This window comes from Galeopterus variegatus, unplaced genomic scaffold, assembly GCF_000696425.1.
Source record: "Galeopterus variegatus unplaced genomic scaffold, G_variegatus-3.0.2 Scaffold6665, whole genome shotgun sequence".
Taxonomy (NCBI): Eukaryota; Metazoa; Chordata; class Mammalia; order Dermoptera; family Cynocephalidae; genus Galeopterus; species Galeopterus variegatus.
In genome coordinates this window covers 13,478-39,166 of record NW_007732776.1, presented here as the reverse complement: position 1 = coordinate 39,166, position 25,689 = coordinate 13,478, and the positions used below count along the sequence as shown (strand labels likewise).

General features: G+C 39.8%; 1 protein-coding gene across 1 annotated transcript in view; it reads left to right on the top strand.

The window, feature by feature from the left end:
• Window positions 1–25,689, top strand: part of NEK9 (NIMA-related kinase 9) — a 37,798-nt gene that overhangs the window by 8,331 nt on the left and 3,778 nt on the right. Inside the window, exons 6-21 of the mRNA XM_008591119.1 lie at window positions 257–388; window positions 2,306–2,416; window positions 3,313–3,377; window positions 7,504–7,554; window positions 8,020–8,212; window positions 9,959–10,103; window positions 10,716–10,916; window positions 11,106–11,152; window positions 12,443–12,598; window positions 13,977–14,085; window positions 14,599–14,760; window positions 17,761–17,931; window positions 18,698–18,757; window positions 21,790–21,998; window positions 23,175–23,336; window positions 24,885–25,097. Coding sequence (XP_008589341.1) covers window positions 257–388; window positions 2,306–2,416; window positions 3,313–3,377; window positions 7,504–7,554; window positions 8,020–8,212; window positions 9,959–10,103; window positions 10,716–10,916; window positions 11,106–11,152; window positions 12,443–12,598; window positions 13,977–14,085; window positions 14,599–14,760; window positions 17,761–17,931; window positions 18,698–18,757; window positions 21,790–21,998; window positions 23,175–23,336; window positions 24,885–25,097 — 2,187 coding nt within the window. The remainder of the gene's footprint in view (window positions 1–256; window positions 389–2,305; window positions 2,417–3,312; window positions 3,378–7,503; window positions 7,555–8,019; window positions 8,213–9,958; window positions 10,104–10,715; window positions 10,917–11,105; window positions 11,153–12,442; window positions 12,599–13,976; window positions 14,086–14,598; window positions 14,761–17,760; window positions 17,932–18,697; window positions 18,758–21,789; window positions 21,999–23,174; window positions 23,337–24,884; window positions 25,098–25,689) is intronic.

Sequence of the window (25,689 nt, the reverse complement as noted above, 5' to 3'; positions counted from 1 at the left end):
CCCCCCCCCCGCCCACCCACATTACCACAATTCCTTTACCACAGAAATTGTCCCTTTATAATTGGCCCAAGAGATTTGATATGAATAAGATTTATAGCCATAATGGCATCATCTCATAAAAACCATTTGGAATCTGCTGATTTTTGTTTTATGGTTGTTATCACCAGTTCCTGGGAAATTTGATTTAGCTGTTGAAATGTTAATATAGTTACCTCAGAAGACAAGTTATTCTTTAATTGTTTTCTTTGTTGTTCAGCTTGTAGGAACCCCATATTACATGTCTCCAGAGCTCTGCCAAGGAGTAAAATACAATTTCAAGTCGGATATCTGGGCAGTAGGCTGTGTCATTTTTGAATTGCTTACTCTAAAGAGAACGTTTGATGCTACAGTAAGTTGATGTTGTATTATCCCAACATTGTCCCCCACAAGGTACAACTTGCTTAAGACAAGCAACTTCATTTATCCCAAGCTTCTGATTTCTTGAATAGAAATCAACTGTAGGCAAAAATAACCTGTACTTAAGCCCTGGATTAGTAGTATATTATTAAAATGTCATAGGCCATATGCATCTCCAACTTGAATTCCCCACCGAAATGATCATAATCAAGTAGTTTGAGTGCTGTATTTGAGTTTGTTGACTATAATTTTTAAACTGGCTCCAGGGTCAACAGTGTGATGCTATAGTTTGGAAAAGTCATTTTACTTCTTATGCTTCAGCCACATCATCTTTTTAAAAGCTAATGCAAATTATATAATACCCATTGAAGTGTTTTGATCTTTTTTTTATGAAAAATTACACAGACTCATGTTAAAGGTTATTTTTTTATGGACAACAAATCCCTTTAAGTCTTTTTTCTTTTCTTTTTTTTAAGTAAAGTAAAGCTTGGTGTAAAGTAGTGCTTCTCAAACTATAACATGCATACAAAATCACCTGGGCATCTTGTTAAACTACAGATTCTGTTTCAGTAAGTCTTGGGAGTGTGGGTACCAATATTCTACATTTCTAATAAGCTCCCAGGTGATGTTGATGCACTTAGTCCATGAACCACACTTTGAGTAGCTAAAGTGGATTATTAGCATCCAGTCTACCAATGAGGTATGAGAATTTCGGCAAATGTCTTCATCTCTTTGATCCTCTGTTTGATTATCTATGACATGGAAACAGTATATATCCCTCTCACAGAGATTCTGATAATGTATATGAAAAATGGAGGGCCAACCCCATGGTGCACTCGGGAGAGTGCAGCGCTGGGAGCACAGCAACGCTCCCACCGCGGGTTCGGATCCTGTATAGGAATGGCCGGTGCACTCACTGGCTGAGCGCGGTGCGGGGCGATCCCCTTACCTGTCACGAAAAAGACAAAAAAAATAAAATAAAAAAGGAAACGTAAGATAATGCAAATCATTGGCCTTTCTTGAGACCTATTTGTTTTTCTAAATCCTGAAGTTTGTTCTGGTGTATCATCTAATTCTCCTAAGTAATGTAGTGGAAGAAAAATGGCTTTTGAAGTCAGATAGACTTTGGTTGGAGTTATGGTTCCAGTTTTACTCTCTGTGTGGTTTTGAGCAAGTTACTTTATATCTCTGAGCCCCATTTTTCTTGTGTATAAATTGATAATGATAACAACTTCCTTGCATGGAGTTTGTTAAAAAAGAATTTAAAAGATCATGTATGTAATATGCCTGTCTAGTTCATAGTGGTCTCTGAATAAGGTGGTTGTGATGGTATTATTTTAATGTTATTATTATTATTATTATTTTTTATAAAGATGACCGGTAAGGGGATCTTAACCCTTAACTTGGTGTTATCAGCACCACACTTGTCCAAGTGAGCCACTGGCTGGCCCATTAATAATATTATTATTATCTTATTATTATTCACTGCCTTGTCTATTGCAGCAGAGTATTGCCTATACAGCCATTGTTAGGATATATAAATTAGGAGGCAAATTAGTTGGCAAGGAAGGTACTTGAAGCCAAGAAGCATGGCTAGTCTTGCTTTCCTTTTTCTTGGGATTCAGTTTTGAATCAGATTAAATATACTCTGAGCATTATGCTATTGGCCACGCAATCATAGTTTTAATGTCCATGCTGGCCAGTTGGCTTCATTCTGTCTGATGGCAGCAATGTATCTCTAAGCATTTCTTGTTGATGCATACTAACAGTTTTAAAAAGAAGTCAGACCTAATGCAGAACTATTGCCAGTTCTTTAAGTAATGGTCACAGACATCTCAGAGACCTTACTGGGAGATTATAACATCATCTTTACATAACCAGGAACAATGCAGTCATCATTTTCTCATAGAATCCACTCAACCTGTGTGTGAAGATCGTGCAAGGAATCCGAGCCATGGAAGTTGATTCTAGCCAGTACTCTTTGGAATTGATCCAAATGGTACATTCATGCCTTGATCAGGTAGGTGTGAGTTATATATTGATTTCAGTTTTGTGTTTCCCCTCTGGCCTCAGTGTTTGGGGTATGGCATGGATATAAACCACATAACCACATCCACTTCCCTAGGGTAGGATGTATTTGTGGCTGTACCCAGAATAGGGATTGGCAGTTTATGATAGTTATGTGCTTTGGTGAACAAATTCTTACTTTATTCTGCTTTGTAACTATTAATTTTTGAAATGATTTTTCCATCTAAATTGTGCTCAATTATTCATGACCCAGATTAATTTCTACAGATTGTTTTTATAAAACTGTAGTCAAAGATAATTTAGAGTTCCTAATGTTTAGAATTTATGCTTAAAATATCTCACAGTTCCCTCACTTTGTAGTTGTAGTATTATTCAAAGTATAATCCATGAACCACTGACATCAGAATCATGAGGGAGTGAGAGAGTTTTATAAGAAAAAAAGATTCCTGGGCCCCAGGAATATGTAATATGCCTGTCTAGTTCATAGTGGTCTCTCACTAAGGTGGTGGTGATGGTATTATTTTAATATTACCAACTGGATAAGAATCTCTATGGATAAAACTCAGAAATCTTTATTTGTAGCAAGCACCCCAGGTGATTCTTCTGTGTGCTATATATATTGAGGTTTGAGAGCCACTGCCCTTACTGAACAAGTGAGGAAGGTACATTGCAAACATCCTTGTTCATGTACAAATGTTGATGATAATGAGATGATAAGCATGAAACATGGAATGTGACATAAGAAATTATGATTTTTTGAAACAAAAGATAATATACAATGGTCTTTGACTAACTAACCTACAGCCTTTTAAGATGAAGTAAAATGCCTCCATAGATCCCATATTGCCCATTCCCTTTCAGTGAAAACTTATTGTTTTTACTTTGTAGGATCCTGAGCAGAGACCCACTGCAGATGAACTTCTGGATCGCCCCCTTCTCAGGAAACGCAGGAGGTAAAGTACAAAGAAGGCACTTTGCTGTCTTGCCAGAAATGGTTGACAGAGGCCTGATCAGAATACCACAAGAAAGGATGATGTTTCCTGGCTTGGCCACTGTAGTGCTATTTTCTACTGACATCTCTGCTTTCATTGCTTGAGGGTAGCTCCTGACTTTTACCTCCTTAGCCTGTGCTATTTTGTTCTAAATTTGTACTGATAAGACTCAAGAGCCCACCACTCCCCCCACCTGTGGGTTTTTTAATCTAAAGTTGAGGCATTAGTGTATAGTAATTAAGGGAGAAGGGGCTCTGGACTCAGACATCCCTCAGTTTACATCTGAGTTCTGTAATTATCTTTGTCAAGTTATTTAACATCTCTATTTCTTAGTTTTCTCTTCTATAAGGTAAGGATTAAAGAAGGTAATACATATAAAGTACTCAGTCGGGGCCTGGCATAAAGTACTTGACAATTGTTGTATAGTAGTGTGAATTTAGACCTGGGCCTTTGTTTTTTAGTGCATTTGTTAAGATGGTAGGTTGGAGTTGGAGGAATCCTCTTCAGATACCTTTTGCCTATTTCTTGAGGTCGACCTTTATTGACTCCTGACAGGTTATTTCCTGTTCATTGTGTGTCAGAGGTCTCTAGAGGTAGGAAAGATGTCCTTTATCCCTCACTTCCTGTAGGAGGCTTCAAACATTAACTTAAAGGAAGTAGTGTTCTCTTTTTTGTTTCTAAATATATATTATTATTATTATTATTATTATTATTATTATTATTATATTTTTACATTCTAAGATGTTGTGGGGCAGTTGGGAGGGAGGGGGAGAGGGGGAAAGGTGAGGGGAATAGGATGGGAGGGGCATGGTCAAGGCCAGTGACACCCCCCTCATTACAGCAGGGTTGCTCAGAGGGCTTTTGATGGTGGCTCAGTCATAGCTGGTCTGGATGCAGATATCACAGGGGGCATGGCTGAGGCCCTCAGCCCCCTACCACCCTAGCTTGGGAGCCAGGGGTGCTTCTGGCAGCAGCCTGGTGGTCGTCACTGGGCTGGATGCAGATGTCAGGGGAATGTGGCTGAGGACCTCAGCACCCACCTCCCTACCCTGGCTCAGGAGCCCAGAGTGCTTCCAGCAGTGGTTCAGTTGTCATTGCTGGGCTGGATGTGGATGTCGGTGGGAGTGAGAGGGCATGGCTGAGGGCCTTGGTGTCCCTCCCCCACCGCCCCAGCTTGGGAGCCCAGGGCACTTCTGGTGGCCATCACTGGACTGGATGCAGACATAGACAGAGGGGTCATGGCTGAGGCCCTCAGCCGTCCCCCAACCGTGGCTTGAGAGCCTGGGGGCCTTCTGATACTTCTAAGTTTTATAGGTGTTCTTTGGTAGTATTAGACCTTTACTGGTTAATATTAGAACTTAGTCTCTGATCTGTGGGTTTTTTGTCTTTTCTTTCAGTTCTGCGTTGGATTAATTACTATTCCCACCACTTAAATTCTGCCCTAGAACTAATTGGTTGTCCTTTGCTTACTTCTAAAATGAGGGAACTTCCTGTGGGGACCAGCACTTGAGCCTTGTGGTTGAGCTAAATTGTTGCTGATTCTTTGGGGAAGGCTTATTATGCAGCTCGGGTTTTAATTGTTGACCTTATAAGCACTTCTGGGTGTTGTGAAGTCCAGTACACCTGGGTTATTTGGAAACTCCGGTCTGGGCCTGAGTCTTTTCAGCAAACTGTACCCCTGCAGTCCTGTATTCCTGACGAGTCTCCACTAAGTGGGCCTGTGCTGATTGGAGAGCAGATCAGCTGTCCATGCTGTGTCCCAGTGTTCCCCTCATTGGCCCATCTCCCCGACTCCCCACACTCCAAACACTTCCCATGGGGTAAGCCATGCACTGGTCCCTTGCGATGACTCACTGGCCTCTGAGTGGCTCATTTTTTCAGTTGTCTGTGGCCCCTTGCTCATATGTGGGTCCACAGGAACCCTGTTAGTGGTCTCGCTGGCCTGGGGGCCACCAAGGCCCTCTTCTCCCCAGCATCCTCTAAGCAACTCATATGAAGGACACGGCAGCAGCTTTTGCCAGCTCTTGCTGTGTGCTCACCAGGGCCAGCCTTGAAGTGTCTGGGGCTTGAAATGGTCAGAGTGGTCCTTTCTTTCTCTCATCATGGGCTCATCATGGGCTCTCCTGCCTTCTTTTTTTTTTTTGTCTTTTGTTTTTTGTCTTTTTTCGTGTCCGGCAATGGACCGCAACCCTCAGTGTCACGCCCGTACCGGACTGGGACCGGCAACGGGATCGCAACCCTCGTTGCTGCGCCCGCCCCTCGCTCAGCCAGTGAGCGGGAACCGGTCTGTATGTGGGATCCGAACCCTCGGCGGGAGCGCCGCCACACTCCCAAGCGGCGCACTGTAGCAGTGTGCCACTGGGCCGGCCCTCTCCTGCCTTCTTGAATTCCATAGGTCTCTCCTCCTCTTCCCCTGAGCCCCAGCTTGACATTCATTGCTTTTTAATAGTTGTAAATTGGTTGATCGTGGGAGAGTCGTGCTGAGTACCATCTATTCTGCCATCTTGATCTGCTTATCCAAGGAAGTGGTATTCTTTATCTTTCTTAAATTTTCTAGTCTGTATTTCATCCTATTATACTATTTTTGCCTTACTACCCTTTTTCCTCCCCTACCAGTTCTTTGTTTTTATATCCTCCAAATATTCAAACATTTACTATACTCTTTTTTGAGTCTTTTCTCTAGATACATTTAGTCCATACCTAATTCCGTAATCTTTGCTGTTTGGTCAGTATCTTTATTCTGTTGTTTCATTCAATTCATCTTTTCTGGTTCTTCTCCGGTGTTTTGGTGCCTAGAATTATTTGTAATACTCCAGATACAGTACCACAACCTTCCATTTATGTTCTGTGCATATTTAGGCACAGAACATATTTGGGTGATTTTAAGCATATTTAAAATTTTTATCTGGTTTATTTCCCAACAATATAATCATTTTTAATCACTTAATGAAATATTCTGATTGATAATTTTTAATTGAAATTTTTACTGAGATAGTTGTAGATTTACATGCAATACTTTGAACTTTGTACTTTGATGAAAAAACGTAAAAGTTTCTGAGACAGAGAAAATAGCATAAGCAAAAGCACAGGCATAGGAAGTTGTGGAAAATACAGAGTACTATTTGGCTAGATTAGTGGTTCTAGACCTGAGGCTTTCAGTGAAAAATCTCAGAAGCTTTAAACAAATACCGATGCCTGAGCACTACCCTAGTAGTTTGGCTATAGTTGATTTAGGGCAAAATGACAATCCTGGGCTAGAACAAGGGGTATATGTAAAGGGAAGGAAGGCCGAAAAGATAGGGAATCGTGAATGCCAGCCAAGGAATTTGTGCTTTATTCAAGAGATAGTACAGAAGTATTGGACATTTGTGAGAGGGCAGTTCATGTGATGAGGGCACTCTACCTAAGGAAGAGTTAACTTAGCAATACAGGTACTAGTGTCAGGGTTAAATTAGTATAGTGAAGTGGATCAGGACTGTAGTAGTGAGACTGATTAGGAGGTGCTACCACTATACAGTTGGGAAGTAAAGCTGTGCAGAACTAAGGTGGTGAGACTAGAAAGGAAGAGGTGAGTATAAAATGTACTGTATAGGTAGAATCTGTAGAACTTGAACACTGACGAAAAGAAGAGCGATGAGTCAGAGGTGATTGAGGTTTTAAGCTCAGTTGATTGGCAAAATGGGGGAGGGTTATTGCCAGTCACAGAAAGAAGGGAGTCAGAAAGAAAAGCTGGTTTGAGAGAAAGATAATTAGCTGAGATTTGGAGATGTTGAGTTTGGGGAGTCAGTGGGCAGCCTAGATAGAGATGTCCATCAGGTACTTAAACATGTGTATTAGATGTCTACGAGGCTCTCTGTTCTAGCCTGGACCATTTATCAGAGACAGAAAGCAAATGGCCCCAAACTGCCCTCCCTCTTGAATTTAATGAATTGTCTAATGCCAGGCCTATATAATGGTTTGAGTTATACTGAGATAGGATACATGTGGTTTATAAGAGAATTAAATCTGTGAAATGTAGTAAAGTGACTCCATTGAAATATAGGAACCTATTATTTTTGCACATGTATCTTTTCTTTTCTTTTGGTAGAGAGATGGAAGAAAAAGTCACTCTGCTTAATGCACCTACAAAGAGACCAAGGTAATGCTCAAGAGACTCTTGCAAATTAATATATCCTAAATTACCACCAAGTTAATTTTGGGGGTTTGTTTTTGTTTTTGTTTTTGAAGTCTATGCATTATTTGAACCCAGTAGCCTTTGGCATCCTTTCAGAAGCCAACATCAGCTTAAATGTCAGAGTCATTTCTGAGAAGAAGAAAGCTAGAATTTCACCCTCATGCTAAAGTGGCCATCATTACCATGATGAATGTTGAAAAGTGTAGGTGTTATGGATCAGGCTGAAATCTGATCTGGCTAAGCTGTGATGAAGCCCTGAGGCAGGAATTGCAAAGCTATGCTATGATAGAGGATTGAAATAAGTTGTCAAGAAAGAACATACTTTCTCATACCATAACTGGCAGTTTTTTTCAGGGATCAGACTGGAAGCGTTTTTCTTTGATATTGTTTTTATGTTAAATGTGCCTTTGTTCTGGGGGTTGCTGGTAGGTCAAGTACTGTGAATGAAGCACCCATTGCTGTGGTAACATCACGAACCAGTGAAGTCTATGTATGGGGTGGTGGAAAATCCACCCCCCAGAAACTGGATGTCATCAAGAGTGGCTGCAGCGCCCGGCAGGTTTGCGCAGGAAATACTCACTTTGCTGTGGTCACAGTGGAGAAGGAACTGTACACCTGGGTGGTAAGTGAACAGTGCTATAAGCCTAATTGATTGCTGGGCCAAGGATGTCTATGCATTTAGTTAGTTGAACATGTGCTGCAGAGTGGCAGATTGGATGATGGAATGTAAGCTCTTATAAGAGCAAGGATTCTGTCTCTTTAATTCACTGATGTATCCTCACTGCCTGGTATATTTTAGATCACCTATAAATGTTTTTTGAATGACTTAATGAGAGAGGGAGAGAAAATTAAAAGAGCTCTAGGTTTGGACTCAGGAAACTAGGCTTTTCCATTTATGGCTAGATGATTTCAGACAAGTCACTTAATTACTCTTTTTCTATTACCATGAAGTTCAGAGGAACTAGTATCTGTGAAATAGCTGTGTAAACAAATGAAGCACTATACCATGTCAGGAAACCTCCGAGACCTCCACCAGTGATTGAAGATGGCTAGGTATATCTTGTGTAGAATTGCCCTTTGTTGCCCTCTGGATTCCTCCCTGTCTCTCACCTTAACAGATTGTGTTTGCTGTCTATTTCCTTAGCTCCCACTCTCTCCTCATTCATCCATAATGCAACTCCATCCCTGCCACTCAATTGAAACTGCTCTAGACAAAATGACCTATAAATTATTTGCTAAAATAAAACACATACATTTTAGTCCTTACCTGTGTGATCTCATTTGACATAGCTGACCACTCCCTCCTTGAAGCTTTGTCTTCACCTGGCTTCCATGATAGCATGTTCTTTTGGCTTTCCTCCTATCTCTTTGGCTGTCCTTTCTCAGGCTCATCTCAGGCTGCTTTTCCTTTTTCCAACCTTGTCTTAGGCCCTTGGTTCCTCTCCCCACGGGAGCTTATTTTTACCAGTGGTTTCAGGTACTGTCTTCATGAGGACAGGGACTGTATTTGTCTTATTCACTGCTTTATCCCCACTGTGTGAGAGGATAACACTCCATGATTGATTGATTGAAAGAAAGAACAAATGATTTAGCTTTTGTTATAGAGTGCTGATTTGCTGTTATTTCCTATCTCTTAAAAAACGAGCTGCTGGTGGTCAATCAGAAGTGGAGTGAAATTTGTGCCTTAAAAAACATTTATATAAGGACTTGCAGTTGAGTCATTGAATGGAAAAAATTACTTACCTCTATAAAACTGATGAAAGGTCACTGAGGACTATTCTCATTGTTGTATAGTAGCCTCTTTATATAGCCAGATTCTCTATAACTGCTCCATGCTTCAGGGAAACTGTGACCAAAATTTATAAAACTTATAGTACAGACTTCCAAGAGGCTATACTCCTGTAGAAAGCAATCAAATTGGACTCTGTAAAGAATTTTTTACCATCACCCATTAGTTAAATACATAGTTAACCTTAGACTTGAAAGACAAAGACAGAAATGGGAATTTTCTTTTTTTAAGGCCTGATGGTTATCAAACTGGATACTATTTTTTTTTTTTTGAGACCGGCCACACCACGCTCAGCCAGTGAGTGCACCAGCCATCCCTATATAGGATCTGAACCCGCGCTGCACTCTCCCGAGTGCGCCACGGGCTCGGCCCAAACTGGATACTTTTTAAATCATCTTTACCTGTTGGTAGGGGTTTTATACTACCTACCATTAAAAAGTTTAATCCCATTACCCATTTTTTTCCAATTTCTAAATTTCCAGCTATTTTTTTCCTACTGTTTTTCTTCTTAAGAAGTTACATTGAAGATAGCTTTTGGCATGGAAAGTTAAAACTTCACAAGCCTTCTTTATTTCACAGAATATGCAAGGGGGTACTAAACTCCATGGCCAGCTTGGCCATGGAGACAAAGCCTCCTATCGACAGCCAAAGCATGTGGAAAAGCTGCAAGGCAAAGCTATCCGTCAGGTGTCATGTGGTGATGATTTCACTGTCTGTGTGACAGGTAAGCCATCAGCAGAAAGCATTTAAGTGCATTTAATGTGGGGCATTGTGCTTGGCGCTGTGCAGTTTTAGTTGGGATTTTTACAACAAAAGACAGTATTCAAAGAACCAAAGACCTTGAGCAAATATACTCATTAATAACAACATTCCCAATTTGCTATAGTGTTAGGGGGTCTTGAGCACGAAGGCAGGTGGACAATAGAAAAGAGGTGGGGTCAGGAGGAATATGTTGCATTTTGAGGAGAAAATAATCTCACCACTTCATCAGGCTATGGATAACGCAAAATCAGGATCAAGTGTTAAATTTAATTTTAGTCTTTGATTATTTACCTTGTGATTCTTTGGTACATCACTTTTTATCTGTAAAATAGAGAGGGCCCTCATAACATGATAATACTACCACTTTTTTAACTGTCTATTATACTAATAGAAGTACACATCACCCCATAAATACAGACAACTCTAGATTTGCACAGACCTTCAGATTTCTCTGATGTAGTGATCTCTTGTGAGATCAGTGGCTGGAGTGTTTCTCATTCCAGCCCTGCCCAGCTTTCTGATTGGACAAAATAAGTCAGTCCTTTGATAAGTTCTGTTTTCCTTCCTTTTGCAGATGAAGGTCAGCTCTATGCCTTTGGATCAGATTATTACGGCTGTATGGGAGTGGATAAGGTTGCTGGCCCTGAAGTGCTAGAACCCATGCAGCTGAACTTTTTCCTCAGCAGTCCAGTAGAGCAGGTTTCCTGTGGAGATAATCATGTGGTGGTTCTGACACGAAACAAGGAAGTCTATTCTTGGGGCTGTGGTGAATATGGTACGTGTAGCCTTGTCTCTGTCCAGTTCTTCCCAAGTGCACAACCTGACTTCAGGCTTGTATGCATCTAAACATATCATGCAGCCTCTATTTGAGAAGTGTTAATTCAGTAAAAGAGAATCTTATAGAACATCTTCATCAGGAAGGATGCCCTCATTATAATGATTTTCTTTTTTATGTATGTTTCAGGACGACTGGGTTTAGATTCAGAAGAGGATTATTATACACCACAAAAGGTAAAGTCAGAAACATCTTCCTAAAGCCTAAGTCACAAAGACTCCCATCCTTTTCTCCTGCCTCTTCAAGGTGTTTATTTCTGAAATATTTCCTATCTGGGAGACTGTCAATCTAGGATTCCTAATTTAGCACTACATGGTCTTGTCAACTAACTTGTCATCTAACTAAGTCTTAAAAAGTTGAGAAAGTGGATTGTATTAGTCTGTTTTTGTTGCTTATAACAAAATATCTGAGACTGGGTGATTTACAAAGAGAAATGAAATTTATTGTTTACAGTTTCTGAGGCTGGGAAGTCCAAAGTCCATCTGGTGGTGGCAACAGTGAACCAGAGGTCTCACATTGCAAGATAAAATATATCTAATTACTCTCGGCACTGCTGGAGTTGGCACTGGGAGAGGCTCACAGAAGCTGAAACCAGCTGAGGGGAAAACACAGTCACCTCTCTCTCATACCCACCCTGGGGCACAGGCTTAGCCACTGGAAGTTTGGCTATAATTGACTATACCATTTTGTTATTTGTTTGTTTTGTTTTGGTGGCTGGCCACTTCAGGGATCAAGCCCTGGACCATGATGTTATCAACACCATGCTGATAACCAACTGAGCTAATCGGCCAGTTCTTGACTATACCATTTACTGTTACCAGTTTTTATTTACATTTTTAAAATTACATGTTTGTGAGGACCATCCTCAAAGAATTCACAGCTGTTCCTCTTCTGAAAAGGCTATAGTGGAAACTGTGAGGCTTAAGGTTTCAAGTTTCACACACATCCATTGTGGCCCCATCTGTCACCCGACCATTCTCCAGGTCTAATTAGCTGTAGAAGGACGTGAGCATTTGAAAGTCCTAGTTGCTACCTTAGTACTCTGTCACCTCTCTTATAAAATGACCAGATTAGACTGCTACTGGACTACTGAGTTTCTTCTGTAACTGTCAGGAGCCTTCCATCTCAGAGGACAAAATTGACAGTAGATTGATGCGTCTCCTTTCCTAACGTTCTCTGAGAAGTCTCCCTAAGTAGGACCTATTGCTAAAACAAACTGACAGAGGCTGTCTCTTTAGTCCACTTGGAACTGCTCCCTTTTCCTTTATATTATAAAACTTGAGCTCCTTGTTGAAAATAGTAGCCTCTAAGCTCCTGGGCAAATCTGAAGAGAATAGAGCAACCCATACTTCCCTGTGTCATTCTGTTAAATGTAGCCTGTCACTTTGGAGAAAATTTGAGGGTTTTTTTCCTAATACGAGTTATGTATTTGGGATTTTATTTTCTGATTCATTTTTTTCTTGCAGGTGGATGTTCCCAAGGCCTTGATTATTGTGGCAGTTCAGTGTGGCTGTGATGGGACATTTCTGCTGACCCAGTCAGGCAAAGTGCTGGCCTGTGGACTCAACGAGTTCAACAAACTGGGTCTGAATCAGTGCATGTCTGGAATCATCAACCATGAAGTGAGTGCCCCCTTTGGTGTGCTAAACACAGTGTCAGAACTTTTCTAAGTTGAAATTTCTTTGGGATGCTATTATTGGTTAGTGACCAAAGAATTTGTCTTAAGAATAAAGGGATGATCTCACAGACACTGATCAGGAAAAGAAGCCAGTCACGAAAGAGTACATGCTATATGATTCCAATTATGTGAAGATCAAGAATAGGCAAAATTAACTTATGATGGCATAAGTCAAAATAGTGGTTACCCCTGGGAGGAGGGGCATGGGTATTAACAAGAGGTGGGAGGGATTCTAGGGTGATGGGAATGGTGTATACCTTGATCTGGGTGGTTGTTTTACAAATATATGTATCAAGCTATGTAATATTTTGCATTATGTTAGTTATGCCACAATAAATAAATTGATTACAAAGAATAAAATGATGGAATTCAGGTTCTACCTTATCATTGAAATAGGAACAAGAAAATTAACATTATGAAAAGAAACATATTTCCAAGCATCACCGCCCTGGAAAGTATTTTAGATTTATTGCTCCCTATTTACTGATCCAGTAGAGGCTTATTAAATACAATTACCATTCTTCCCCTTTAAGGCTATCATGAAATTCACCACTGAGAGCAAGTCTCAGTTTCTTCTTTGTGTTAGTATAATGAGTTTTTGTTATTTTCTAAAGAATCACGTTAAGAGATAGAAGTTTCCTGACTCAAAGGAAAAGGTAAGAGTTAATTTTAAAGCAATCTCTGAAGTAGTGATTCTCAGTTAGGAGAGTACGAATTCAGGGCAAGGCTGGAGAGAGTGTCTTTGTAGTTTAAAAACGCATATTCAGAATTACCATTGTTTGATTTGTGTTTTGTTATAACATTGGCTTTGTTGGAAATTTTAAACTTACATGAGACGGTATTATTCATACTAATTCAAAGGTAACATGAGTTTTAACAAGTTCAGAAACACTACACTATAGATGAAATTAGGTCACAGTAAACTGATTGCTTTATGGACTGGATAGAGTCCTCAGGATTTCAACTCTTTGCCCTGCCCTTGCTAGATATGCAGAATGTATAACCAAGACAAATGTCAATGATTCTATCCTTATATAGATACCTCGTGGGATGGAGAGTTCATGTTTCACATACCCTAATTCAGGATCTAAAACTTTTGTTGTCAGAAAGTCCTGCCTCATATACTAAATTCTCTGATTGCATATTGAGCTTATTTCTTCTTGTATTCTATTGGAGATGGAAAGCTACCTGGCACCCTCTTCTGAGTAACAAGATTTGCTTGAAAGGCCTTCTGGTCACCATGACCGTTTTCCATTCTCAGCCTGATTATCCCTCCATTTTTTAGCTCATTAGTCTTTGCTTTGTGTTTTACCTTGTTTCAGGCATACCATGAAGTTCCCTACACAACCTCCTTTACTTTGGCCAAACAGTTGTCCTTTTATAAGATCCGTACTATTGCCCCAGGCAAGACTCACACAGCTGCCATAGATGGTGAGTTGATTTACAGCTGTTTCACGTGCCGTAGTAATGCAGCCTCTGTTATTCTACCAAATATTAGTTTTTCTTAACAACATACATCCTTCTCATTTCCCCCTAGCATCCAGTATTATCTCATTAAGAAATTAGGCATTCAAGTACACATTTTTGTTAATAATCATTATAATGCATGATAAATACATCCCTTAATTAGAATGTGACACTTATAATATCAGACATCTATTGTCTCTAATTAGCACCTTCTTCAAGTATTATAAGTTAGGTAGTACCTGTTTTACACATTAAAAATTCAATATTGAAGATAAAATAACAATATTGAGTCAGTTACTGGATCTAATTGGTCATAGTCCCTAGATACCTTAGCTAGCATAGGTCCAGGATTATGTGGCTAGCTTTATATTTGTATATTCTCACAACCAGAAGCTAGTCCATGGAACTCTGCATTGACTTTGTCTTCCTTCTGTTGCATGACCTGTTTGTGCCTGTTTATCTATTTTTGCTTCTCAGAACGAGGCCGACTGCTGACCTTTGGCTGCAACAAGTGTGGGCAGCTGGGCGTTGGGAATTATAAGAAGCGTTTGGGAATCAACCTGTTGGGGGGACCCCTAGGTGGGAAGCAAGTGATCAGGGTCTCCTGTGGTGATGAGTTTACCATTGCTGCCACTGATGGTGAGTATGTACATATAATTTCAAGCTTGTTGGACAAATGGCTATGTTTTAATTCTTGGTTGGGAAAGAGGTGGACTGGTTATTTGTATAGCTGAATTATGCATTTACTTTTTATTTGTATTAAATTTGTGGCCAGTTATGCATATTGAGCTTCATTAATTTTTTATGTGTCCAACATAGTGATTTTTTTCTTAAAAAGGTCAGATTTCTTGATAATGACTAGTTAATATTCCAATTACCTCTTTTTTAAATTTCAACTTTTTTGGTAAAGTGTTTCAAGAATTATTAAGTACCTCTATATTATCTTGCCCAGCACCTTCTTGGTTTCAGTAATCGTTACTGGGTGACTAGGAAGAACAGCAGCATCATTTAAGCTTGCTCCTTGGCTGGGGTCAGCTGCAGTGCAGTGATGTCCTTAGGGACTGCTAAGGCTTGAAGGGCTATTTTCCTCTATGCTGTGGCTCTCAGATTTCTGAGCTGGTCTAATTGATTTTTCTTCTCTCTTTTCTCTTATAGCTCTTTCTTCTCTGTAGTACCTCTTGGCTCCTATAACTGTTTCTCTTCTTTACTGCCACTTTTGCTATCCTTCATTCCTTTCCCTCTTTCTTCTGCTATTTTTTTTTTCTCCTTTTTCTCTTTTCTTCCTGTATTGTCTTCTGAACTTTTTGATTTTGGTAGCCACTTTTTTCTTGTGACTGGGGAGCAATTCTTTACTGCCACTTTTGCTATCCTTCATTCCTTTCCCTCTTTCTTCTGCTATTTTTTTTTCTCCTTTTTCTCTTTTCTTCCTGTATTGTCTTCTGAACTTTTTGATTTTTGTAGCCACTTTTTTCTTGTGACTGGGGAGCAACAGATTGCATTTTATCTTTTACTTTTCAATTTTTTTTTTGTCTTTTTGTCTTTTTCCGTGTCCGGCAATGGATCGCAACCCTCAGTGTTGCCCCCGTACCGGACCGGGGACCGGCAACGGGATCGCAACCCTCGGCGCTGCTCCCGCGCCTCGCTCAGCCAGTGAGCGGGAACCGGTCTGTATGTGGGATCCGAACCCTCGGGCGGGAGCACCGCCGCGCTTCCCAAGCGGCGCACTATCCAGTGCGCCACCGGGCCGGCCCCACTTTTCAATTTTTTTGTTGGTGGTGTTCATGCTCTTAGACATCCTTGTTTTCTTTTGGTCTGTGCCTGTTGTGTACACGAGGGGTCCCAAAGATGGTGTCAATTAAGTGATCCATTACTGAATTAAATGAACCAGCTTTCAGAGCAGCATATTAATGTTCCCAGTTTGTCCCAAAACAAGAGACTTGAAGGAGCAAACTGTATAGGTCAAACTTAGATAAACAGAAATAGTAGCTAGAAGGACAGTCAGGATGTCACTGATAAATGTAGTGCGGCAAGTTCAGTAGCACTTTCAGAGAGGTAGCCTCAGAGAGGTAATGTTTCTTGAATAGATACGTATACTTCATGAGTTAAACCTCAGAGTGAGGAGTTTAGAATTGGATTCAGTGGATGGGCATATTACCCCTTAATAAATGTTACTGTACTCTTCTGAACTGTATTTGGTAGCCTCATTCATGTCTAGGTCCTCTTTGAGGCTCTGGGAGTACAGAAGTGAATCTCAGAAAGCCTTTGTCCTCAAGGAGCTCACAGTCTATCTAGGGTATGGGAGGGGCTAGTACAGGCAAGTCTATCAGGTGCTGTAGTAGCAGCATCCAATTCCTCTGAGTCCTGTGGTGCCCCAGGGCTCGATCCTCTCTTCAAAATGAGGTCACTCCCTTAAATCCCCCCATATACTGACAGCTTTATATCATCACTGCTGACCTTTAGACTCATTTTTTCAACAGCCCCTTGACTTGGATGTCTAAAGATAGGGTGGCTATATAGCCCAGTTATCCTGGGCCAGTCCTGATTCATGCCTGTTGTCCTGGCTTAATCATTAATAGCACCTTTTCATTTTAAAAAAAAATGGCCTGATTTGGATAAGAAGTAATAGGCATCTCAGATAAACTTAGTATATTCAAAGTCGAACTTCTCATTTTCTGCCCAGACCTGTTCTTTCTGCAGCCTTGCCATCTCAGTAAATGGCAGGTCCATCCCCTCCACACATCTCACCCATCAGCAAATCCTATTGATTATCTTCAGAATATATCCAACCTCTTCTCACCATCTGTACTACTACAGCGGGTCTCCTTGCTTCCACCCTTGCTCCCCTGCAGTCAGTTCTCCTTATGATAGCCTGAGGGGTCCTTTTAAATACCTACTGCTCAGAACCTTCAATAGTTTCCTATATCAATCAGTAAAAACCAAAGTCATCACAGTGGCCTGCATGGCCCTCCATGACCAGGAACTCAGCCACCTCCTGACCTCTTCTAGTACCATTGTCCCTCCCTTACTTTGCTCCAGCTGCAGGGGCCTCCTTGTTCCCTGTTCACGCTACTGATGTTACCTACTCAGGATTTTGCACTTGCTGTTCCCTCTACCTGGAAATTCTCTCCCTCACTTCAATCAGATCTCTGATTGAAAAGTACTTCTCAACTACCCTATCTAAAATAATGATACCCCACCCCACTATTTATTTCTACTTACTTTTCTTTACCATTTATCTTCCTTCCTAGCACTGATCACCACCTGCAATATTAGATATTTATTTATGTTTTATGAATCTTTCCCCACTAGAATGTCAGTTCCACAAGGGCAGGGACTTTGTTTTGTTCCCTGCTCTATCACCTTGAGCAGTGCTTTTCATGAAGTAGATGCCCAATAAATGTTTGAATGAATAACCAGTAAAAAGTTGTTGAATGAGTAAATGGCAGTACATAGGAGTAGTGGTCATTTTTACCTGGGTGGGATTCGGGAAAGTTTAGACTTTACATAGGGGAATAAACAGGTTTCCTTTGTTTAGTGCATAGTGGGAAGACTTTCTAACTCTAGGGCATAAAAGTGTAGAACCCAAAGAGTTGGGAAGACTATTCTGTTAAATGATCTGCTGTTTAACTTTTTTTCTAGATAATCACATTTTTGCCTGGGGCAATGGTGGTAATGGCCGCCTGGCAATGACCCCCACAGAGAGACCACATGGCTCTGATATCTGTACTTCATGGCCTCGGCCTATCTTTGGGTCTCTGCATCACGTCCCGGACCTATCTTGCCGTGGCTGGCATACCATTCTCATTGTTGGTAAGGGTTTCATATGTATGAGATTGGGATGGCTTTGGCAGAGGATAGACGCACACTTAAGTTACTGATGGTCACATTCTTGGAAATAGAAATGTCCTAAAGAGGAGGCTACTTCTATACGTCTTGTAATGGTCATGGGTGCCAAAAATTGTCATTTCCTGAGCCTTGCTATCTGCTGTCTCTTGACTATTTTTTAATATAACTTTGGGCTCTGCACCTACCCAATAGAATTTGTTATTTCTAGTAGTCCACTAATTAATATGTTGTCTGTGTTCATGCTTTCATGAGAAACATTCAGTATATCTTTAAAAAGAAACTTTAAATCATAAGTGTTTTCTGCATAAAGATTACTTGGTTATGATCTAAATTATAAAGGCCTATGTAAAGCTTTACAAGTCCATTCTTTCAGATCAGTGGTTCTCAACCTTGGCTACACATTAGAATCCCTGGGGAGCTTTTTAAAATCCCATTGTCCAGACCCTACCCCTGACCAATTAAATTAGAATCTCTTTAGTAGGACCTAGGCATTGTTACTTACTAAAGCTTCCCAGCTAGTTCCAGTAAACAGCCATGGTGAGGAATTGCTACTTTAGATAGGGTGTATAGTTAGAGTAGCTGGTGGTGCTTGAATTATATTTATTTCTAAAACAGTAAGTAAATAATTGTAAAATTATTTGGAGTCAGGGATAGCAAATATCCTAGTCTTCACCCACTGTTCTCGCCTATATCTTTATATAGTGCTTATCTACTTAATATTTTTCCTCAGAGAAAGTACTGAATTCTAAGACCATACGTTCCAATAGCAGTGGCTTATCCATTGGAACTGGTAAGTAGCGTTGTCTCACCTACCAGTGGTTTTCTGAAGTGAGGTCTTTGGGTTAGATTCCATGCAGTCTTCAAAACTCAAAGGAAAATAGAAAATTTCTTTGGGAAATGAGGAATACAGTGATTAAGGGGAGGAATCATATTTTGGTGGGTTTCACAATAAGTTATGACTTCTACATTGTGGTCAGTGGGAGAGTACATAGTCTTTGCCTCCAGCACATATGGAAGTAATTAAGTGGCTTGCCCAACACTGTAATGTGACTTACGTATTCTTTCTTTCTTTCTTTACTATCCTAGGGGTTATGGGTCCTCTCTGCCTTTTACTTCCATGATGTTCTCAGGGATATTCCAGTCTATAGAAATAGTCCTTCAAGGGCCGGCCCCCGTAGCTCACTCGGGAGAGTGCGGTGCTGATAACACCAAGGCCACGTGTTCAGATCCCCACATAGGGATGGCCGGTTAGCTCACTGGTTGAGCATGGTGCTGACACCACCAAGTGAAGGGTTAAGATCCCCTTACCGGTCATCTTTAAAATAAAAAAAGAAAGAAAAAGAAATAGTCCTTCAAAACAGGCCCTCAGATATAAAAGTCAGATAAACTTTCAGTGTGGTTAGGAGAATCATCCCAAAGCTCTCTGATAGTTTTCGTTTGACTGCTTTCTTCATGATTCTCTGTTATTTGGGACCATGCCAGGAACTTGACTCTATATTCCTTTTTGATTTTCTTGCTGTAGTCTTTGATGTCTCAGAACATGGATTCTGATATTTTGTGGAATCAAAACAGATAAACACCCAGAGTAAAAGCAGATTAATCTCCCAAAAAGAAACAGTTGAAAATCTGATCTAGACTTTTGAGCTTTAGTTTACACATATTCACACACTTATGCCTTTTATTGGTTTCCTTAAGTAATTCATTGCTAGGTATCTCTATTTGTGCATATTAATATCTGTCACAAATGATTAAATATCTTTTTGTTATGCACAACTGTTTTATTACAACTTCGTTTTGCTGGAACAGTACTTAAAGGAAAAACATAAGATTACAAGCAAATGTCCATGGGCTGGAAAATGTAAACTCCAGTAACAGCAGGGACTTTTGTCTTTTTTAATCATTAATTTTATCCACATTACCTAGAACAGTGCCTGGCAAATGGTAAATGCTCAATAAATCTTTGTTGATTGAACAGTCAGCTTTGTATCTCTTGAATATTCACAATAAATAAATACATAAATAAATAAATAAAATCTTTGTTGATTGAATGTGTTATAACCATCCATTGGACTATTACAAAGGATAGAAAATAGTTTGTCCAAATACTTCCATAATGTGAAATGTAAAAAGGAAGTTCCAGCAGACTGCATTCCTTTTTATAAAGTTTAAAAACAAGCAAAATAAATAGTAATGTATTTTTAAGAATACATAAATAGGTGATAGAGTTTCGGGTTTTTTAGAGAAGAAACAAACACAAAATTAACCAGCGTGGTTTTATCTGGGTTGGAGGCTAGAGAAGGAACGAATTCACAGTCAGATATGGTGTTTCTGTGGTTCAGCAGTATTCAATAGATCTTTCAACAGCAATGGAATGTCTTATATCTGTGCTGTCCACTAGAGTAGAGTGTCATATGGCTATTGAGCACTCAAAAAGTGGCCTTTTGGCTATTGAAGACCTAAACTTCTGTGACTAGGTGGCACTGTTGCTAATGTGGAACTGTCTTTTATCTGAACAGGTGGGGATGCATTCCAAAGGCACTTTTTGAGTGCTCAATAGCCATATGACACTCCTAGTGTGACTGAGGAACTGAATTTTTACTTGCTGTAAATTTAAATGGCCACATACGGCTAGTCGCTATCATATTGGAAGTATAATTCCAGTTCTTCTAGTGGTAGATTCACATATGTTTATTTTATTGTTAGACATCACAACTAACTCATGTTAAAAATAATCTTAAGTATATCTCAAATGTAACAATTTTTAAAAGCCATTTAAAACAAAAAACAAGCTTCAGAGCTTATTTTGGTATCTACAATTCTGCTGCTTCACTAGCATCACACTGTGGTACATTCATTCCTCAAGGAGAGTAGCAGGTGATAATTTAAAAAACCTTTTACTTTTTTTTTTTTTTTGGCATCTGGCTGGCAACGGGATCTGAACCCTTGACCTTCTTGTTATAACACTGAACTCTAACCAACTGAGCTAACCCGCCAGCCCTAAAAATCTTTTGCATTTAACCACAGAATATACCATGTTTTGTTTTTTTGTTTTTTTGCTTTGGCAAACTAATTTCTTTTCTTTTTTTGCTTTGGCTGCTGGATGGTAAAGGGATCTGAACCCGTGGCCTTGGAGTTAAAAGGCTGCACTCTAACTAATTGAGCTAGCTGGCCAGCCCCTACTTTCTTAATTATATTTTTCTTTGGCCTATATTAAAATTCATTTTCATTTCCTGACCACACATCAGCTAGTCGGTCATTAAGGTAACTTGGAATATGCTGCATGATATGAAAGAACTAGCCATCATATTTTTAAAATTTATACAAACACTCATGAAAGAATTTAATACTCATGTGAGTGTTGAAGAATTCACCATTCAGGCATTTCCCTAAACAGGGAGTTAATGTTGAACAACTTTAAGAGGTTTTTGGCTCAAATATTAAAGAACATTTTATATAATATGAATGTCTGTGGAGGATGCTGGAGTTTGAGTGTATCTATTAAAGAAGCAGAGTAAGCATGGGTGCTAGATTTGGTGAGCTATGGTTGGGAGGATTGTTCAGTAATGTTCTAGAATATTGATAATCTGCTGTGTATGTAGGATAAACAAGTTTGGAAAGTGGAAGTGAATTATTATGAAGATCCTGATATACAGATACTTTGTGTAAAAACTAAAAATTTAGTTCCAAATATCTGATGTGCACTCTTATCATTCCACTTCATGCAACTCTAGAAGCTTTTCCAGGGGTAAGTGTGGCTGTCAGATGGTAAATCTTTCTTGCTGCATAGCAAAGCTCTTTACTTTTGTGCTGTGTATTTGTCAGTGGTTCAGAGCTCTAGCCCAGGAGGTGGTGGTGGAGGTGGTGGTGGTGAAGAGGAAGACAGTCAGCAGGAATCTGAAACTCCTGATCCAAGTGGAGGCTTCCGAGGAACAATGGAAGCAGACCGAGGAATGGAAGGTTTAATTAGTCCCACAGAGGCCATGGGGAACAATAGTGGGGCCAGTAGCTCCTGTCCTGGCTGGCTTCGAAAGGTAATTCCTTTGGAATAGATACCTCAGATAAAATACCAGGCACTAATGTACATATATCTAAATTAAAATCTCTATTTATAAAGACTCAATAAATAAATCAATAAATAATAAAATACCAGTTCCTTTGCAGGGACTAGAAAGGAACTGTCAGGATCTCTCAGTTTCCCATGTCCTATTAAGCTGTTTTGTAGCAGTAATCTAGGTTTCTAATTTCTACTTGGAAAGAAATCACCAAATTGCTAATCTTTTTTTCTTTACAACAAGAATACAAAATATTCTTATACCTATTACTTAAGTGAATGTAAATTTACAGAACCTACTTTGAAGGCAGTTTTTGTTGTGCATTTGTGCAAAGATTAAGTTTATAGATTTTGTACTGTCCTAGAAATGGTCCTATATTGGGACAACTGGAATGCCTTACAAAAGGAAAGTGGTTTATGAAAGCTGAGGTGCAGTCAGTAAAAATGTAGAACTATATTTATTTATATGGAAAGTTGGTCACAACATAGGGCTATGCAGAAGAGGATGGAATATCAGTGTGATCTCATTTAGAAAATATGTACTGCACAGAAGAACATAAACAAGACTATATATTGACAAGTTTAACAGTGGTTATCTTTGACTGAGGGAATTGCTGTTGCTTTTTATTAGCTTTCTTTGACCATCTGTATTTTCTACAGTGGTGAAATTTTTACAGTTTGTGAAATTTTTAATTTTTACCAAAAAAAGAAAAAAAGAGGATCTATAGATTTAAAGCTTTATCCAGTAAGACTAAACTTGATAGTTATTTGAGAAGTATGAACAGAAGCAGCAGCATACTGTTCTGTCTAAACCTTCAGCGCTGGCCTGGCAATTGGCCTCACTGTCATCCCCTTAAAGCATCCCAGCTCATTGAATGGACTGTGTAGAATAAGTGTGTTGAGGAAACACACCAGACACTCCAGACTGTGTTCCTGAATTTGAGTTTGAATTTGCATCACTGTTACTCTGATGAAGGGATGGCAGGCAGTTTGTTCACAAGTAGCGTGAGATGTGTTGTTAACCACAACTGTCCTGTCCCACTAGAGGGTGCTCATGTCATGACAGAGTGAGAGTTGTAGCAAAAGAGAGACGGGAATTTGGGAGAAAGTAAATTGCAGCAAACAAAACTGATGAGATTCTTTCTCATATACATAGGAGCTGGAAAATGCAGAATTCATCCCCATGCCTGACAGCCCATCTCCCCTAAGTGCAGCATTTTCAGAAACTGAGAAAGATACCCTGCCCTATGAGGAGCTGCAAGGACTCAAAGTGGCCTCTGAAGCTCCTTCGGAACACAAGCCCCCAGTGGGAGCCTGGGTAACTGAGCTTTTTGCCTTTGAATCACAACTAGACAGACAGTAACTCTGAGCTGTGCCCAGTTCTCCTGGCCTCACTGTCTCCTCCTCTAGCTTCATTGGTCTTCCAGCTGCACTGCATCAACTTATTTTATTGTCTAATTCAGTAGAACTTAGAGCCTCTACCCAAGGCTAACCTGAGTTGCCTCAGAAAGGTATTTACCCTTTCACGTTTCTGACAAGCTAACACCTTTCTACACCAGAGGATCATCTCTTCTCTCTGCCGCAGAAGTACCAAAATTCAAATTCAGTTTTTCATGACATTGCTAGGGTGGATTGGAAGCTGTGAATCTAAGTAGGAAGTAGTGCTTGTAGTCTAGTGAGGGAGCAACACATGTGTACCTTACCTTAGTAGAAATGAAATAGTGGTAAATATCTCAATAAAACTGTAAACCCCAGGTGTCATCACTTTTTCTATAAAGGGCCACATAGTAATTATTTTATTTTATTTTATTTTTTTATTTATTTTTTGTCCTTTTTGAGACCGGCCGCACCGCACTCAGCCAGTGAGCGCTGTGAGCGCACTGGCCATCCCTATATAAGATCCGAACCTGCGGCGGGAGTGCTGCTGCGCTCCCAGTGCCGCACTCTCCCGAGAGCGCCACGGGCCCGGCCCATAGTAATTATTTTAGACTTTGCAAGCCATACGGTCTCTTTTGCAACTACTCAATTCTGACATTATAGCAGAAAAGCAGCCTCAGATAAAACAAAATGAATGAACATGCCTGTGTTCCAATAAAACTTTACAAAAACGGGCAGTAGGCCAGAGTCAGCCCATGGGCTGTCATTTGCTAACCCTTGCTATAAACAAAATACAGTAAAAGAAGGGAGAAAAATCTAGACTAGGATCATTGAAAAGCTTCCCAGAAGAGGTATTAAAACCTTTGAAATTTCAAGGTGACCATTTTAATTCCTCTGTCAGTTAGCCTTCTTGAATTATGTTGGCAGTCCTGTTTACTGAACACCTCTCAAATATTTTCTAAAGTGTGATTCATCATATTTCATGAATATTGACCCTTTGGATCAGTGTCCTCACTGTAACCAGAAGGACTTGTTCCATACCCAATCATGCTTTCCCCCACTTTAGCATTTTAAAGGAGAAGATATCAATGCACTTTGAATTTTTCACAGTCTTTCAAAAATAGATGATTGTTCTTCTACCTTAGCTTAATGGTGACTGAGGCACTGAGAGTTTCCTTGCCCTGTTATGTTAGTGCCAGGTGCTATTGTAATTCCAGCACTCTCCTGTTTCTCTTGCATATATTCATGTGTATATATATATATGTATTATCTTTTTTTTCTTTTTTTTTGGTGGCTGGCCAGTACCAGGAACTGAACTCTTGACCTTGGTGTTACAAGGTTGTACTCTATCAACCAACTGAACTAACTGGCTAGCCCTGTTTTATCTTAATTTAAAAGTAAAATGTTATTGCTCTTAGAGGAAGTTTGGACTGGGGAGCTGTGGTACCTAGGCAGAACCTCCTGCAATCTCTTCTTCCTGTCTCTTTAGCCACCACGGCCGAATCCTGCAGTAACAAGTGCTGGGAAAGGAACTCCATTGACTCTTCCTGCGTGTGCATGTAGCACTCTGCAGGTGGAAGTTGAAAGATTGCAGGGTCTGGTGTTAAAGTGTCTGGCTGAACAACAGAAGCTACAGCAAGAAAACCTCCAGATTTTTACCCAACTACAGAAGCTGAACAAGAAATTAGGAGGAGGGCAGCAGGTGAGAGCATTAAAAGAATAATTCATTTTCTAAGTCTGTTTTGAAGAATCACAGAAACAAAAAACATCAATTGCAGAAATAGACTTACTCCTTTGGAAGTCCTTACCTTTTAATGATGTGACTTTTGTAATTAATCCCAGAAGCCTTAGGCCCTGTTCAGTCACCTGGATTGAATCATTTTCATCACCTTTCATTGTTTTTTCTTACTGTTTGTTGTTACTGTGGTTTTTAAAAACTTTTTATTATGAAAAATTTTAAATGGTACAATATATACCATCATATATCCACCATCTAGTTTCAACAGTTGTTAACATGTTGCTGTGTTTGCTTCATATGTGTGTATAAATATATACATTCTATTTATTTTGCTGAACCATTTTAAAGTAAATTATAAATATCGTGACATAGTCCCCCTTAAATACTTCATTATGCATCTCTGAAAATGAAGACATTTATTCTCCTGGACAACCACAATATTATTATCACACCTAACGAAATTAACACTGATATTCTCAATTTTCATCCAGTACCCAGTTGATATTCCAATTTTCCCCACAAAAATGTCCCTTTTCGGTGGGGGGGGGGGGGGGGG